Source organism: Protopterus annectens, chromosome 2.part0 (assembly GCF_019279795.1).
Source record: "Protopterus annectens isolate FY-2018-M chromosome 2.part0, PAN1.0, whole genome shotgun sequence".
In the NCBI taxonomy this organism is placed as follows: Eukaryota; Metazoa; Chordata; order Ceratodontiformes; family Protopteridae; genus Protopterus; species Protopterus annectens.
The window spans coordinates 988,238,562-988,256,005 of record NC_056728.1 but is presented as its reverse complement, the minus strand read 5'-3'; the positions used below and the strand labels follow the sequence as shown (position 1 = coordinate 988,256,005).

Sequence of the window (17,444 nt, the reverse complement as noted above, 5' to 3'; positions counted from 1 at the left end):
ACGGAAGAGGTACAGTGGATATAAAAAGTTTACACACCCCTGTTAAAATGCCAGGTTTTTGTGATATAACAAAAAAATTAGATCACAATAAATCATTTCAAAACTTTTCCCGCCTTTAATGTGACCTATAACCTGTACAATTCAATTGAAAAACAAGCAAATCTGTTAGGGGAAAAAATATAAAAAATGTACAATACGCTGGTTGCATAAGTATGCACATCCTTAAACTAATACTTTGCTGTGTGTGCACACCCTTAAACTAATACTTTGTTGAAGCACCTTTTGATTTAATTACAGCATTCAGTCTTCTTGGGTACATACCTGCCATCAATTAAAGAGACTCTGAATAACCCCAAATAAAGTTCATCTGTCCTAGTATTTTCCTGACATTTACTCAGTTGCCTGCTACAGCAAAAGCCATGGTTCACAGTAACCTTACAAAACATCAAAAAAATTTCCACAGCATTGTCTATATCATGGAATACAGTGAAGACCGTCATCAAAAAGTGGAGAAAATATATGACAACAGTGACATTGCAAAGAACTGGACATCTCTCCAAAATTGATGAAAAGACGAAAACTGGTCAGGGAGGCTGCCAAGAGACCTACAGCAACATCAAAGGAGCTGCAGGAATTTCTGGCAAGTACTGGTTGTGTACATGTGACAATAATTTTCCATATTCTCCATATGTCTGGAATATGGGGTAGGTTTGCAAAACGGAAGACTTTTCTTACACAGAAAAACATCCAGGCCTGGCTAAAATTTGCAAAACAATACATCAAGTCTCCCAAAAGCATGTGGGAAAATGTGTTATGGTCTGATGAGACCAAGGCTGAACTTTTTGGCCACAATTCCAAAAGGTATGTTTAAAGCAAAAAACACTTTGCATCACCAAAAGAACACCATCCTCACGCTGAAGCATGGTGGTGGCAATATCATGCTTTGGGGCAGGGGTGTAGCTAGGATTTTCAAATTTGTACTGACAGCTCTCAAACTGCTACCCCCCTCCCCAGCCAAGCTACGGCCATTCTCGTAATTCACGGTTTGCTCTTTTAGTGTCGATGAAGAGGCATTCGCTGTAATGCCTCTTCAGTAATATAATATAAATTCACTCAAACTCGGTTTCTTGAATTGAAAATTAACCTGAAATGTCAGTTCTTTGAAAAATGCAGCATGGTAGTTGGGGTAGAGACTTTATGCTTTTGTTTTTTGTAACTAAGGTGCAGGTTTTGAGCTTGAGTAAATTACTAACCACCTGCTACCACTAACTAGGATGTTTCATTCACACACACACCCCTACCTACCTCTTAGTGCAAGAAATATGGACAAAGACTAAAATAAACAGGGACAGATATTAAATAATGTTCTCGTGAACTTAGAAAGTTGCTAGAATAACAGGATTTGTGCTAGTATGAATTTTTCTAAAGGACATGAAGTCTGAAGCTCAAACGTCTGTCATTATTTAGCAACTTCAGCCTTCAATGATTTTCTAGAAAATCACAAAATTTATGAGGAACAGACAAAAAATATGGGGCAAAAATCTGGACATTCTGCAAAATGTGGACAGTTGAGAGGTATGCTACCTACCACACACACACACACACACACACACACACACACACACACACACACACACACACACACACACACAAAACCTCTCAACCTCTTACAGCAACAAACTCATAAATAAAACTGAGGCATTTTTAAATATTGCTCTTATAAACTTAGAAAGATAATAGAATAGTAGTAGGTCTTGCATCAGTACGAATTTTCTGAAAGGTATGAAATCTGAAACTGAAATGTCTGCATTATTTTCTAACTGAAGTCTTTAACAATTTGCCACTAATTTGCCAGAAAACTGCAATTTTATGAAAAACGGACCAAAAATGTGATGCAAAAATATAAAATTGCCAGACAATACAGCTGGGAACCTGTCAAAGGAGGGACACCATTTTAATATGAGCACAGTTAACTTAGAGCAGCTGACAAAATTAGAGAATCTACATGCATTTCTGAAATAAAAGTAATGTATAACTCTGATCATTACAGTTATTTATAAAAGTAAAGTAAACCCTCTATGTTTTCTTCCAAAATTGCTATTTTGTGGAGGGATCATTAGGGGAAGTGCAACATTTTGAGCCAAAATCAGGGACAGTTGAGGTTTGGCTATGCCTAATTCTATAAAGCAATTTATTTGCATGTACCTCTCAACCTGTTAATGCAATAAATCTGGACAAGGCCAAATATATTGAGGGAACATATAAACAGTACTAAAAATTGCTCTTGTATAAACTGGGACAGTTGATAGAACAGGTCTTATTTTAGCATGCATTTTTCTGAAGGTTATAAAGTCTGAAACTAGTGTGTCATTATTTACTGACTTAATTCCTAAATCATTTGCCAGAAAACCACAAATTGAGGAACAAACCAAAAATAAGAAGCAAAAAATCTATTCATTCTTTGAAAATCTGGACAGTTGGGAGGTATAGTTCAGCTGGGGCTGTCTAAGTTTGCCGCCCTTCCCCCTCACAAAACCATGGTCGAATGGAGCCTCCCCCTGCAGCCATTCCAATGATCCATTACTTTGCTATTTTACTCCATTTACCATAAACACTAATGTACATACTGATTTACTTCTATGATGATTTGAACTTCATTTGAAAGTTTTATTTTGCATTTTACAGCACAAAACACTAAGACATCTGCTAAACAAACTTGGCATTAAAACTTCTCTGCCTTTGAAACTCACATTCACTGAAACAACATTAAAACCCACATTCAAAGAAAAATACATTTTACCCGTGGCAGATAAGAATTAATTCTGGGCTGCTTTTAAATCATAGGCCCCTTGCATATGAAACATACATGTGCTCTTTGATACACCTTCCTATTGCTTTGAACATTTTTCCAGTAAACAATGAAACAAAACTGCTCAATTCAGAACATTTCCATCATAAAAGTCTAGTCAAACTTTTACAGTCCACCATTATCAGTAAATAATATACACAATCTCTGAAGTAGTAAAAAAAGTCATCTAAATAATTCCACGTTAAATAAATCTAACTAATGAAGAGGTTGCTGCTAGCAATCACCTTTATATTTCATGACTTCACCGAAAAATAAAGTGTCTGATGCCCCTGAGGAATAAATTGCCTAAATTACATTAATAATAAGCTAGTAATATAGCAATAGGAAATGGATGGCAAACTGATAACAGGCTCATAGTTAGTGTCTTAACTTTCAGTACAGCAGCATTCACCCCTTATGGGAGTAGAACCAACAACCTTCTGCATTAAAAGCAAGTACACAACATTTTGTGCTACTAGCAATGTGAGCCGACTTAGCATAATCAGCACTAAACTTCTCTTCCCCTGCAGCTCTCAGCTCCTTGTAAAATCTACGCAATACTCAACTACATCTCAACTTCGCAGCACAAGAAGTCTGGAAAAAGCCAAATTTATTGGGGTGGGTCAAAAGGGCAAAAAACAGGAACACATTAAACATTGCTTGTATAATTTTGGAAAGCTGCTAGAATAAAATGCTGTGTTACCATCATACATTTTACTGCCAAGGTCACTGTGCAAAATAGAACATACCACTATGCCAAATCACCTGCTTTGTGAAAGAGAGGAAGACTGAAACTTAAATGGCTATCATTTAATGAATTCAGTTCTCACCATAGCTGTCAACCTCTTAGCACAAAACACCTGGACAAACCCAGTAATGAGGGAATACAGCCCTCAAACATATTCAGTGAATTCAGTTCTTGCCATAGCTGTCAACCTTAGCACAAAAAACCTGGACAAAGCCAATAACAGGGTATTACAGTCCCAAAAATAAGGACAAATTTCAAATAGTCATAAACTTAAAAAAAATGCTATAAAAAAGGTTGTGTTAGTATATATTTATTGCTAGAATAAAAAGTTGTTTTACTATGTCACGAACACAGGGATAAGATGCAGACTCCACACAGAAGGCACCCCAGCCAAGAATCAAACCAGAAAACCTATAGCTGTGAGGCAACAATACTGCCACTGCACCATCAAATATGTAAGGAAGTAAACATTCAGAAACCTGAAGTCTGAAATTTAAATGCCTGTCAATTTGTTAATCAGGACAGTCTGACTTGGAACAAAAAAAAAAAACAATTCTCAGCAGAGGCCCAGGAAAAATAATGCAGACATGTCTTTGTAACATGGGAGGACACAAAAGCAAACCCACACAAACACAGGGAGAAGATACAGACCCCCCCACAAAGAAGGCACCCCAGCCAAGAACCAAACCCAAGAACCTATAGCTGTGAGACATCAATGCTACGTTGCTACCACTGCACCATCAAATTTCAAGCATTGCAATATTTAAAAAACACAGATATGATACAGATATTGATCAGATCAAATATGATGCAAAAATCTGCAATTTTTTTACAAATGGTGGTGGGTAGGGAATTCAGGTTTTTAACACCTGCATACAAGGTACAGGGTTCAAGCCTGAGGTATTCCCTACCACATCACCCATCCCACCTGGGGCATTTTCACACACACACACACACACACACACACACACACACACACACACACACACACACACACACACACACACACACACACACACACACACACACACACACACACACACACACACACACACACACACAACTCACCAGCCCCTCGGTTCTAAATAAAGTCCTTGACGTGAGACCAACAAATCCTCCCGCTTTAAGTCCTTGAAATCCTCCCGCTTTGACCAACATAACGCTTGTATCCTCCCGCTTGAAAACGCATTTGAACTGACATGCGAGGTGAGCTCCATTCTGACTGGCTGCCCTGATGAGCTGACGTCATCGTCGTGCACTAGTAAAGCGCGAAAACTTTAAAATGCTAAAGCGCGAAAACTTTAAAATGCTACCCCCCTTCTAAATACGTTGTACTGAAATCAGTACAGTGCGTATGCCTCCCGACGTCCCTGCTTTGGGGTTGCTTTTCTTCAGCTGCAACTGGGGCTTTAGTCAAGGTGGAGGGAATTATGAACAGTTCCTAATACCAGTCACTTTTGGCCCAAAACCTTCAGGCATCTGCTAGAAAGCTGAAGATGAAGTGGAATTTCACCTTTCAACATGACAATGACCCCAAGCATACATCCAAATCAACAAACGAATGGCTTCACCAGAAGAAAATTAAAGTTTGGAATGGCCCAGCCAGAGCCCAGATCTAAATCCAATAAAAAACCTATGGGGTGACCTGAAGAGGGCTGTGCACAAGAGATGCCCTTGCAATCTGACATATTTGGAGAGGTTTTGCAAGGAAGAGTGGGCAAATATTGCCAAGTCAAGATGTGCCATGCTGATAGACGGCTACCTAAGAAGACCGAATGCTGCAATTAAATCAAAAGGTGCTTCAACAAAGCATTGGTTTAAGGGTGTACCCAGACAACAAAAGTATTAGTTTAAGGGTGTGCACACTTATGCAACCAGCGTATTGTACATTTTTTTTATTTTTTATATTTTTCCCCCTAACAGATTTGTTTGTTTTTCAATTGAATTGTAAAGGTTATAGGTCACATTAAAGGTGGAAAAAGTTTTGAAATGATATACTGTGGTCTCATTTTTTGTATCACAAAAAACTGGCATTTTAACAGGGGTGTGTAAACTTTTTACATCCACTGTACATCTCCAGAGAACACAAAATGGACCAGTAAAACATGGTCTGAAATATATCCAGGAGATTATGACAATGTTGATGAATAATACAAGACTGCAGATAAATGAAGAAAATCCTAATCCTGCAAAAGTAATGGTAAGTCACTGCAGTAAGAAAAAGCAACACAGAAACCAATGAATGTAACACTTAACTATAGTACAGTGCCTAAAACAGATGCTTCTTTAAGTATTTAGAGAATTTTCAACACATGTATCTGTATTCTTACTTTTGTTCAGTTCTGTATCCAGTGGGTTACTGATATTTGGTGTCATGACGGCCTGCTGCACAGGCTTCTTCTCGACTACTGCTGTGTTGTACTGCTGTGGTGAAAGTTCGGGAAGAGGTGACTGCAGGCTATCCACGTCCTCACTGCAGACAGTCAGTTTTACTGATGACTCTGCTTTCTTTAAGAGGCCAATCACCTGAAGAAGTAAAAAAAATTATTTACTTATTTATTTATTTACAGTTGTCTGAACATAGAGACGTCAGCACAGTGCTTAGTGTCATCCCCTGTTCAATTTTCAGCTGGGTGTCTTCTGTGCAGAGTCTGCATGTCCTCCCTGTGTTCAATGTGGGTTTGCTCATGATGTTACCATTTCCTCCCACATTTCAAAGACATGCAGTAGGTAGACTGGATGCTCTAACTTGGCATAGGTGTGAGTGTGTGCACGGTAAAATAGTATTTTTCACAAAACACCATTAATTATAAAAAAAAGACTACTAACTCCTTAGCCAAGCATGTCCATAACAACCCATCTCAACTCTTATTTTTTGAGCTGGACTGTGTTTTACGGAATCCTAGGCAACGTCCATGGGAGGATTTTTTTGAACAATGTGAGTTGCTATGGCAACTGAGGCTAAACGCTGCCTTTCCCCCTGGGCTTAATGAACAAACTTCTATAGGCAGCATGTTAAAATTGAAATCTTATCAAGTATAATTAATGGTGTTTTGGGAAAAATACTATTTACAATGTTTGAAACATCTACTATTTTTTAATTTATTCTGTAACAACATGATTCTCTGTGTTTTATTTGGTCAACAAAACAAAAATTAAAAGAAATACCACTGAAGCAGGCTCAAATGCTGTGTCGAAGAAAGACAAAAATGAATAAATCCAATAAAAAACAGACACAGTCACGACCTCAGTATCCAATACCTCGAGTCCAGAGTTCTTAGACTGACACCAGTGCTGAATTTTTATCATCCTGACCAGAGGAAAATGTACACTTTTAAACTACATGCCACGTTTTACTAAACTTTTAGTTATGTACTTACCATAACTTTGGATGTATGGGATCCATCTCGCCTACATTCATGACAGATGGGTTCAGAGCCGATCCATCGGCTCCGACTCGGCAACTAATACACTAGCACGAAGTCTCTCATTGGCTGGGCTACTCCCTATCCCAGGATGCACTACACCTGCTTCCCCAGATCTTGTTTGTTCGCTTTCATACATCCATGCAAACACAGAAAAACTAGTAGTCACAATAACCAACTAAAGTTCTTCAAGAAAGAACGCCAAGAAAAGAGGGACTACAGCTCCTCTAAATCCAAAAGGAAGGGGGAAGGAGGGTGGGTACTTATGAATGTAGGCGAGATGGATCCCATACATCCAAAGTTATGGTAAGTACATAACTAAAAGATGTAATGGGATCCTATCTCGCCTACATTCATGACAGATGGGACAGCGTCCCTAGCACCTACATCCCGGGTGGTTCATTGGAAAACACTCCTGAGAACTGTGGAACCAAAGGAAGCTCTGCCTCGAGAAACCACATCCAATTTGTAATGAGAAATGAAAGTGTGCGGAGAAGTCCAGGTTGCTGCAGCACAAATATCATCTATTGATAACTTGGAGTGAAAAGCTACGGAAGTAGCCATTGCCCTGGTAGAATGAGCCTTGACTGGAAAGGGGAGGTCTTTGTTAGCTTGTGAATAAATAAAAATGATACAATCTTTAATCCATTTAGATATGGAGGTTTTGTTACTGGTTGACCCAATTTGTTCGCTGCAAAGGAAACAAACAATTGATTAGATTTCCGCGTTTGAGCGGTTCTCTTCAAATAAAAATGCAGTTGTCTATGTACGTCCAATTGATGCAAAGTATATTCTGCGTTATTAGAGAATTCTGGGAAAAAGACAGGGAGTTCTATAGTTTGTTGCATACAGAAAGAGGAGGCCACTTTTGGTATAAATGCAGGGTTTAATTTCAATGAAACTCTATGCTTGTGAAAAATCAAATAGGGAGGATCAGAACAAAGAGCTTGAAGTTCTGAAACTTGCCTGGCAGACGTTATGGCTATTAAAAAGGCCGTTTTCCAAGACAGAAATTTTAAATCACAGGTAGCAGCTGGTTCGAAAGGACGGGCAGTTAGGGCAGCAAGAACCATATTCAAATCCCAAGGGGGAACAGGATGAGATAAAGGAGGCCTCAGGAGCTAAGCCCCTTTAAGGAAAGCCTTACAAAGTTTGTGAGACATCAATGAAGGTTCAAATGAAGCATGAAAATTAGAAATGGCTGCTAGTTGAACCTTAATGGTAGAAACCGAAGAGCCCGACTGAAAAAGAGAGGCCAGAAAATTCAGAACCTCCGAAACTGGTGCAGTGAGAGGATCTATACCCCGTTCTTGAGCCCAGAAAGCAAACCTTTTCCATTTACTGGAATAAAGTTTGACGGTGGAAGGTTTATGAGAAGAAGACAGTATGTGGACCACGTCCGGGGAAAGAGTATTGTCTCGGACAAAGGATGGAAGTGGAGTAACCATGCTGCCAACTTCAGGGACCTGAGAGACGGATGAAGCCGTCCTGACTGATGAGTCAACAGGTCTGGCACCGGATCCAGAAACCATGGACCTTCTATCGCATGCCTCTGTAGGAAAGGAAACCAAACTTGACGAGGCCAATGTGGGGCAATCAAAATCATCTCGCTCTCCATGTAAATGGCCTTCTGTATCACCCTCGGTAAGAGGGGGAACGGAGGGAAGGCGTAGAGAAGACCGGGGGGCCAAATGTGAGTCAGAGCGTCCCTGGGAGTCTGTCCCTGAGAAGGGAACAGTGTGAAGAACTCTCTGCATTTCGCATTGTGAGGGCTGGCAAACAGGTCGCAGCAAGGATGACCCCATCTGTCGAAGATTTTCGCAGCTATACCCTGGTTGAGGGACCATTCGTGGGGTAAAAGAATGGTCCTGCTTAATCTGTCCGCAATCACATTGGACTTCCCGGTATGTGCGTTGCCATTAGAAAGCGGTTGGTAGCTACCGCCCAGTGCCAAAGTCTCATGGCTTCTCTGCATAGTGGGTAAGACCTGGTTCCACCTTGCTTGTTTATGTACCATACCACCGACATGTTGTCGGATAGGATAGCAATCGGGCCCTGTGGGAGAGCGTGATGGAGAGCTTGGAGTACCAGTAGTACCGCTCTCATCTCCAGGACATTGATATGCAAATGCGTTTCCTGGATCTGCCATGTGCCTTGGACCGACCTGTCCAGGTAATGACCCCCCCACCCTACCTGGGAGGCGTCCGTAGTCACAGTGGCAATGGGACGTTGTGGTATAAAGGGTCGCCCCTGGTCGAGATTTGATTGGAGAAGTCACCAATGCAGATCTCGGCGGCAACTTTCCATGATTATGATTAAGTGGTTCAAGGGAAGTTCCTGATAAGACCATTGAACCGACAGTAGCCATTGTAAAATTCGCATATGAAGTCTGGCCAAGGGAACCAAAAGTATGGTCGACGCCATCGAGCCCAACAGTTGTAGGATCCGATGGGCCGGGGCTCTTTGTAGAGGGAGAGAGGATTTGACCTGATCTTGTAACACCTGAATTCTTGCTGCCGGTAAAAAGGCGCGCATTCTTTTTGTGTCTAAGTCTGCGCCTATGAAAGTAATACGCTGAGATGGCTGTAGTACAGATTTTGCAAATTGAGCGTGATCCCCAAGAAACGGCCCAAAGTGAGCGTGGCTCTGAGTGCTTGGAGTAGTAGATGCTCGGAGGTGGCAGTAAGGAGCCAGTCGTCTAGATAAGGAAACACCTGGAATCCCAAACTTCTCAGGTGAGCAGTTACCACTGCCAGACACTTGGTGAACACCCTGGGGGCTGTGGTGAGACCAAAGGGCAGTGCTCGGAATTGAAAATGACTGACTCCGATGAAGCGTAAATGTCTCCTGGACTCTTGAGCTATGGGAATGTGATAGTAAGCATCCTGGAGATCTATGGAGCACATCCATGCATCTTTTCCAGCAAAGGAAGAATAGATTGAAGAGTGACCATTCGAATTTGGACTTCTTCACGAAGCGATTCAATGAACTGAGGTCCAAAATGGGCCTGAAGTCCCCTGTCTTTTGGTACCAAAAATAATTTTGAGTAAGTTCCTGATCCGATCTGGTCGATGGGGACAGGCTGGATGGCTCTTTTTTCTAGCAGCTTTGAAACCTCTAATGCTGCTTGATCCCGCTGACTGGGTGGTACGTCCGGGATTTCCCTTAAAGAAAGGGGGGGGTTTGTTGAAGGGGATGATATATCCTCCAGTAATAATCCGAAGCACCCACTGACCGCTTGTTATGGCTTCCCAAGCTTGTGGGTGCGCCAAAGCGACCCCGACTGGCTCCGGAGTTGCACAGTCGGGCAACAACTCAGGATCGCTGGTTGTATGAAGAACCACGAAAGGAATCGCGGTCTCCAGAGTTACGGGGGCCTCTGCCACCTCTGGGGCGGCGTCTTCCAAAATCCCCTCTGCCTCTGGAGGGGAATCACTGGGTGGAGTAGGGAAAGACTTCTGAGATTTTTAAACCACATTTTCCGTCCTGTCCCAGCCTTGGGGTAAGGCCTAGAAGGAGCGGAAAATCGGGCCCCAACGGCAGTCAAAGTCTTGCCCTCCTGCTCGCACCTAGTTAGTGTGTCCTTCATCTTGGGTCCAAACAAAGATGACCCATCAAAGGGCGTCGTGAAGGAAGACTTGAAAGCCTCCGTGAGCGAACACAAGCGTAACCAGGCTTGTCTCCTGAGGGCAACGCCTGTTCCGCTGCTCTACTCGCCCCTTCAGCGCATATGAGATGAGCCTCATGGACGAGTTAACAATAGAAAAGAGGGTAGTCATCTGTGCCAACAGTCGGGCCAGCGCCTCAGGTAGATTACCAACAAGAGAGTCATTTAGCTCTTTGAGAAGATCTCTTTGGAGCCTCGTAAAATGACACAAGTAGTTCAGCGACCGTAAGGTAAAGGCCGCTGAGGACAGGGTCGCTTCCGTACCTATCCATACTCCTAGAGTCCTTATTAGGAGGATGAATAGCCGTCGAAGCCTCTGCCACGTCCTGCTGTGTGGCAGAAGCCACCACCAAAGCATCTACAGGCACACCCTTTGTGAGAAACTCCTTCTGGGGGGGGGCTGACAAAATTTATTGGGCCTCGCAGGCACAGGTTCCACAGAATCAGGGTGTTCCCACACCCTTGAGAAACCAAATCAAGGAGTTCATCGAAGGGTGGAGACACCCAGGAGGCGGAAGGCTGGGCCCCAAAGGCCTTGAGGAAGACTGACTCCTCAGCTGAAGGGGTTTTGGCTTGCCAGTCACCTCTCTGTCTCAGAATCTCCAAGATATCTGAGGAGGAGATATCATCCGAAGATGATTTGGGGGACCCTTCTGCGTCATCGAGGTCAGTATCCGATGTAATAGACTCATCTTGGGAGTCTACGTGTTTCCTCTTACACAATTTCTTCCGTGGGGGTTCGTCCGAAGCAGTTTCGGACGGACCACCAGGAAGAAGGGAACCTCCGATGGGGGTATCCTCAGGCCCTGGGGCCCCGCTGCCGGGGGGCTGTAACACAACAGAGGCACCAGTCTCCAAATCTAGGGACGGTGAGGTAGAAACTTGTTGAACCGGCAAAGGCATGGCCAGCGCGCTCCTCATGGCCTCAAAGGCCGGACCTCCAGAATCCAAAGAGGTCACTGGTCTAGAGGCCACGATGGCACTGGGAATTCCAGCAGCCGATGCTGCGAGAGGAAGACTAGGCACCGAAGCACCCAATCCCAAAGTATTCCCCTCGGGCCCGGCTGAAGAGGTCGCAGTACCAAACCCTGAACCGGAGAACAGGGTAGGAAGCACAGTCGGAGTCGAGAGGCCTGTAAGGGGTCTCTGCTCCGACCGTATGGCTCCACATTGCTCCACCACCACCGGCTCCAACGGCTCCGAAGAGGTTGGAGGAGGAATCAAATGTGTTGGAGGGGGGGATCGGCTCCGAAGCAAACTGTGCTGGAGCCGAGACCATTTTAGTAAACACTGGAGACTGGAATAGCCTCTGTAAAACCCTATCCAGGTCCGAATCTGACAGTCACGAGGATTTAGAGGAGGTAGACACTCGAGAAGACTTTCTTCTCGGCTGCGAGAGAGAAGGGGACCGGCTCCGATACAGCTCCAAAACTATCGGCGCCGACTCCACCACATCATGGACCACAATCGGCACCGAAGGAGCCTTCTTCGGAGCCGAGGGGGAAGAGTCTGAGCTGCACACTTCCACCGGCTCCGAAGCCATTGGAACCGATGGAGGTGATTCACCTCTCGATACTCCAACTTGCGGCTCCGAAGGCAATGGAGCCGAAGTAGGAGGTATCGAGGCAGACTCGACCCTCGGCCCCGAAGTCAGTGGAGCCGAGGAAGAAGAGGTCAATTTTGTCTTTAGAAGTCGGCTCCAACGGACTTGTCGGTGCCGACGATCTTTCTTTTTGGAAGCAACAGGAGGATTTAAGGCTTCCTCAAAAGAAGGTTTGATAAGCCCTTTCAATATCAGCTTGTTCTTACGTTCTTGAAGAACTCTAGCAGAAAAAGCATGACATAAGCTACAAGTCTCTTGCAGATGTTTGACCCCAAACAATAAACACAGATTGAATGGCTGTCTGTTATGGACATTTTATAACTGCACCGAGTGCATTTTTAAAACCTGACTTTTGTTCTTTAGACATAGTACAGGCCCTACAACAAGTATGACTTTACCACAAAAAGTAAGCACTATAACAAAAGCGCCAACTGAAAAGCTTGAGACACACTGGTGAGCACTTAGGAAAAATTTACCTCACAAACAAACAGACAAAACAAGTCCAACGCCCAAAGCCCTCTAATTTAAGCGGGCTTGGCCCGAAAAACAATTAACCACAAGGAAATTAAAATTAAATAGTACACAAGGGTAGGGCAAAGGCCCTCTAACTTAAGCGGGCCTTGCCCGACTGTAAAAATAAAGTACCAGAAGACACTCAAGCACTCAAAAGTCACAAATAGTATAAAGAATAGCTGTTAAAACAGCTGTTTGGTTAATATATGACAAAAACCCCAAGGTCAAAGACCAATAAAGGTAAAAAGAACCACTTAGCTCCAGCCAAGTCGAGACCACGTCCAGCTTGTAAAGCGGCAAACGAGATCTGGGGAAGCAGGTGTAGTGCATCCTGGGATAGGGAGTAGCCCAGCCAATGAGAGACTTCGTGCTAGTGTATTAGTTGCCGAGTCGGAGCCGATGGATCGGCTCCGAACCCATCTGTCATGAATGTAGGCGAGATAGGATCCCATTACATCATGTGGTTTATCTTACTTACTGTGTTAAATGTATGGAATTCTATACAGGGAAGACCAATAGAACATTTAAAGAACATATAAATACACACAACAAGGTTAATGCACTGGCTAAACATGTCATGAACACAGACGACACCCATATGCTGGAAGTTCTTGGTCACTGGTAGAATATCAGAGAATTCCAGGCTAGGTGATATAGCTAATAAGACTGAAGACTTAGAGTCTACATGGATTGTTAGGTTGAGGGGGGGACTCAGGGCATGGTCTTAATGAATCTGTACCCCTGAGACCACAACTTAAAAATAGACCCTTGAGGAGATAGTGCAACTTTCACTAATGTATTTATGTTTTATTTATGTTTTTATGTGCTATTAAATTTATATGCTGGTATTATGTGTGTAATATGCTTTTAAATTGTGATTGGAATGTATCATGTGACTGCTACCTTAGTGCTTTATAGGAGTTGTGTTTTACTGTGCATTTTAAACACCTGATGAAGCTATTATAGTGAAAGCGCTTGTGTTCTGTGCACTTGATGTAAAATCTTTTAGTACTGTATACTGCGGTCGTGACTGTGTATGTTTTTTTCTTGTGTTTTATTTTGTATTTTATTTCTTTAATTGGGTATATGGAGTCATGTGATTTTGTATGAGCGTATTTAAACCACAGTGTGATTTTTTGTTGTATACTCTACAACAAAACACAAAAGGAGCTCACCAACGCTGATGTTAACAAAAAACTCCAGTTTTCACTTCAAGAGTTTAATATTCAAAACAAATGCTGGATCCAAAAGTAAGCGCTTTCACGTTCACAAACGTTTCATCAGACTTCAGCTACTCTGATGAAGTCTGGTTACAGTTTAGACAAAACCGCTCAGTATTGGAATAAAACCTTGTTTGGAACGCTGTGGTCCTTTGCCGCTTTTCTGTGGTTCTTGGAGTGTATTTGGATTATTTTGGTTCCATATTTAGAGAGAAAGTCAGGGAAGAGAATTATACAGCAGTAAGATAGTAAGTGAAGAAGGGAGAGTAAGGAGGTATATGGAATAAAAAGGTACTTGTTCACTTTTAGAGATATAGTTTATCCCGGTTTTGAACAAGAAAAGAGACAGATTTTAGCTAGAAAGTCTTTCAGAGTGTTTTTGAAAGATGGGAGAGAGGGAGGGAGGGTATAGACCTGATGAATACAGGTAAGGAGTTACAGGCCTTAGTAACCTTGTATGAGTACAGGCAATGCCCAGCAGATTTGTTAGGTTTGTAGACAGATGTTTTGGTCACCGGATCACAATGACTGACTGGGGACATAGTTGTGTAGATTGTTCTTAGTGCTGGACAAGCAGATGAAGGCTGGATAATTTTACAGGTGGTAAGAGGTTCTCTATATGTTGGTTGATGTGGCAATTCTAACCAATTAAGGCTTTTCAGTGCTATACAGTGGTGGGTTCTGAACGGGGTATGTACTGCAAATTTAGCAACTTGTTACAGCATTGTTCAAGTTTTAATTTTTGTGAAGACCAGAGGTTAGTAAGGATGAGAGTGCCTTAAAAAAAGTGTGTGTGTGTGTGAGGGGGATACACAGTGGCAAGTGTATTTTTAGTTGCATCAGTGGAGAAAGTTTTTGACTCTGTAAAGCATCCCTAGTTTTTTATGAGTTTTTCTTATGCAATTTTGTACATGCAGCTCAAATGTAAGATTTTCATCCACTATCACCCCTATTAGTTTGCTATGAGAAGCGACTTCAGTGGTTGTATTATCAAGAGAGGAATTTAAATTTTCTTTTCTCATGAGAAACAGATTTGGGGAAAAAATAACAGTTTGGCCTTGTTTGGATTGAGCATGAGTTGTGAGTTATGAAGATGTTTCAGTGGCTGTTAAAGCTTCCTGAGTAATTTTTTGGAGGTGCACCATGCTGTCAGATGTGCAAATGAGAGTGGAATCATCTGCATATTCTAATGGAGTGGCTTGCTGTGTAGAAGTATAGAGGGTGTTGGTGAAAATGTTAAAAAGAAGGAGACCAAGGAGACAGCCTTGTGGCACACCGTGGCGACTGTGGTAAAGGAGAGAACACGGAGTGCCATTTTATTGATTGATACCTACTGGGCAGGTAGGTTTAGAACCACAGAAGGGTGGGCTGAAAGAGACCTAGTGAGAACATCTGAAGTAGAAGTTTGCTACAACAAACTGTGTTGAAAGCTTTAGACAAGTCTAGAAATAAGGAAAAAAATAGTTTGTCATTATATCTGGCTTTACTGATAGTATCTCCATAGGTCAGACGGGCGCTGCTAGTACTATGGGAAGGACAGAAGCCATGTTGTGTAGCGGATAGGAGTTCTTCCTGGAGGAGATAGTCTAGCAATTGTTTTCAAAACATTTTTCAAATATTTTGGCATGGGTAGATAAGATTGCTATAGGTCTAAAGTTACTAACGTCTGTTGAATTCCTCCTTAGTGCAGAGGGATAATAAGTGATTTTCTCCAAAAACAGGGAACGTGAGATTCTCATATGCTACTGGATGCTATTTCTAAGTACTCGCTTGGAAGGTCATGAGCTGAAGAAGAGCACGGTTTAAGTTTAAGAGTAGTTTTATATAGGATGTAAGCACAGGTTTGAAAGTGGATGTGGAGATATGTGACTCTTAGGCAGGGTTGGGATTAAATGTTGAGAAATACTTGGTTAGAGATGCTATACTATCTATAAAATATGAGTTGAACTGTATTGCAGTTTTGAGTGATGAGTTATTGGGAGAGGGGGTCTGGGGTGAATTTTTGGCCAGGATGTAAGATTTTTTAATGGATGTCCAAATTTTTTTAGGGTTATGTTTAGTATTATTCTGAAAGTTATTATAGTATAGTTTTTTATCTTCATTTACTTACTTTTTAGCACAACTGCAAAGCATTCTGAAGTTTTCAAGATGCTGAGGTGTTTTATATTTTTGCCACTCTTTCCATGCTTTTTCAATATCCTCCATTAGCATTCTACTCTTTTTGGATAGCCAAACTGCATCATTTGCTTTCAGTCTCTTCCTTCTAGGAGGTGCAAGGCTGTTTAGGATATTTAGAAAAGTTGTATTTAATTCAGCTGTCTAAATGAAAGATTTTTAGTCAGTTCTAGTTAACAGATGATAATGTAGCAATGAAAATATCTGGGTTAAACTTGGAAAAGTTTTGTGTTGTTTTATAAATATACAGTTTAACTGGGTGAGTGATTTGCCAGAAATCCACAAATTTTATGAGGAATAGGCCAACATTATGAAGCAAAAATCTGGACAGATGAGAGGTATGTCTACAGCCAATCACTCTGAGGTAGGCTTGATGGTTACAAATGGAAGTAAACCACTTTGGGAATACTCCCACATGATATGGACCCCTGAAAAAAGGACTGGATAGGCTCACAGTTGCCTCCCTTGTGACTACCTGGCATTGGGATCATAAGGCAACTCTCTGATGAATGGGAATGTTCAAATGCAAATAATAAGTAATACAGCTGTGCGAATTAGAGCTGGTCAAGTCTGCATTCTTTAGTCCACGGGAAAAAAAAAAAAAAGGATATTTTATGGAACTCATTAACTAACTCACCAACCTTAGGTGACTGTCCCATTGTATTTTTTAGAGATCAATAGTAGCTGACTACACTCATTCTTCCTCAGATGTATACAAATCTTATGAGGTAATTACAGTTATCAAACTATCACTTTGCTTATTACTTAAAATGTTTGGACTTTTAGAACTGGCTGCACATTGAGCAACAGATTAATTCTGGCTCTCCCAATGTCAAAATGGAAACTCAGAAGAGAGTACCAGTGAACTCATAATTTTGGGTAAATTTTACTCACTGGCTATTAAGTGCATTGCCTGCATGCCAGCAAAAAAGAAATTCAGAGAACCTGAATGAAAATCAATCATAAACGGTGAGGAAAAAACACTGACTGGGAAGATTTCTGCAAAAAGCAATGCAAGCTCCAGCTTTGGGGCAAGACATGACTTCCAGTAACCTAGAGGAAAAAATAAGTCAAATGTACTCACAGCTGATTCAAATAAATGAAACAGTAATGGGATACATCAACTCAAATAACAAAAAGCTGGAAAAAAATGGAAGATGCTTTAAACAGATATTCAGATTAGGTGATAAAACTGCAAAAATCAGAGGTCAAGATTAAGAAAAGGCTGGCTGAATATGAGACAGG

At 41.9% G+C, this 17,444-nt stretch overlaps 1 protein-coding gene across 8 annotated transcripts in view; it reads right to left on the bottom strand.

The window, feature by feature from the left end:
• Nucleotides 1–17,444, bottom strand: part of MPDZ (multiple PDZ domain crumbs cell polarity complex component) — a 3,829,210-nt gene that overhangs the window by 517,509 nt on the left and 3,294,257 nt on the right. For all 8 annotated transcript variants that reach the window (XM_044061234.1, XM_044061239.1, XM_044061240.1 and 5 more), the window contains one exon: nt 5,927–6,122. In XM_044061234.1, coding sequence (XP_043917169.1) covers nt 5,927–6,122 — 196 coding nt within the window. The remainder of the gene's footprint in view (nt 1–5,926; nt 6,123–17,444) is intronic.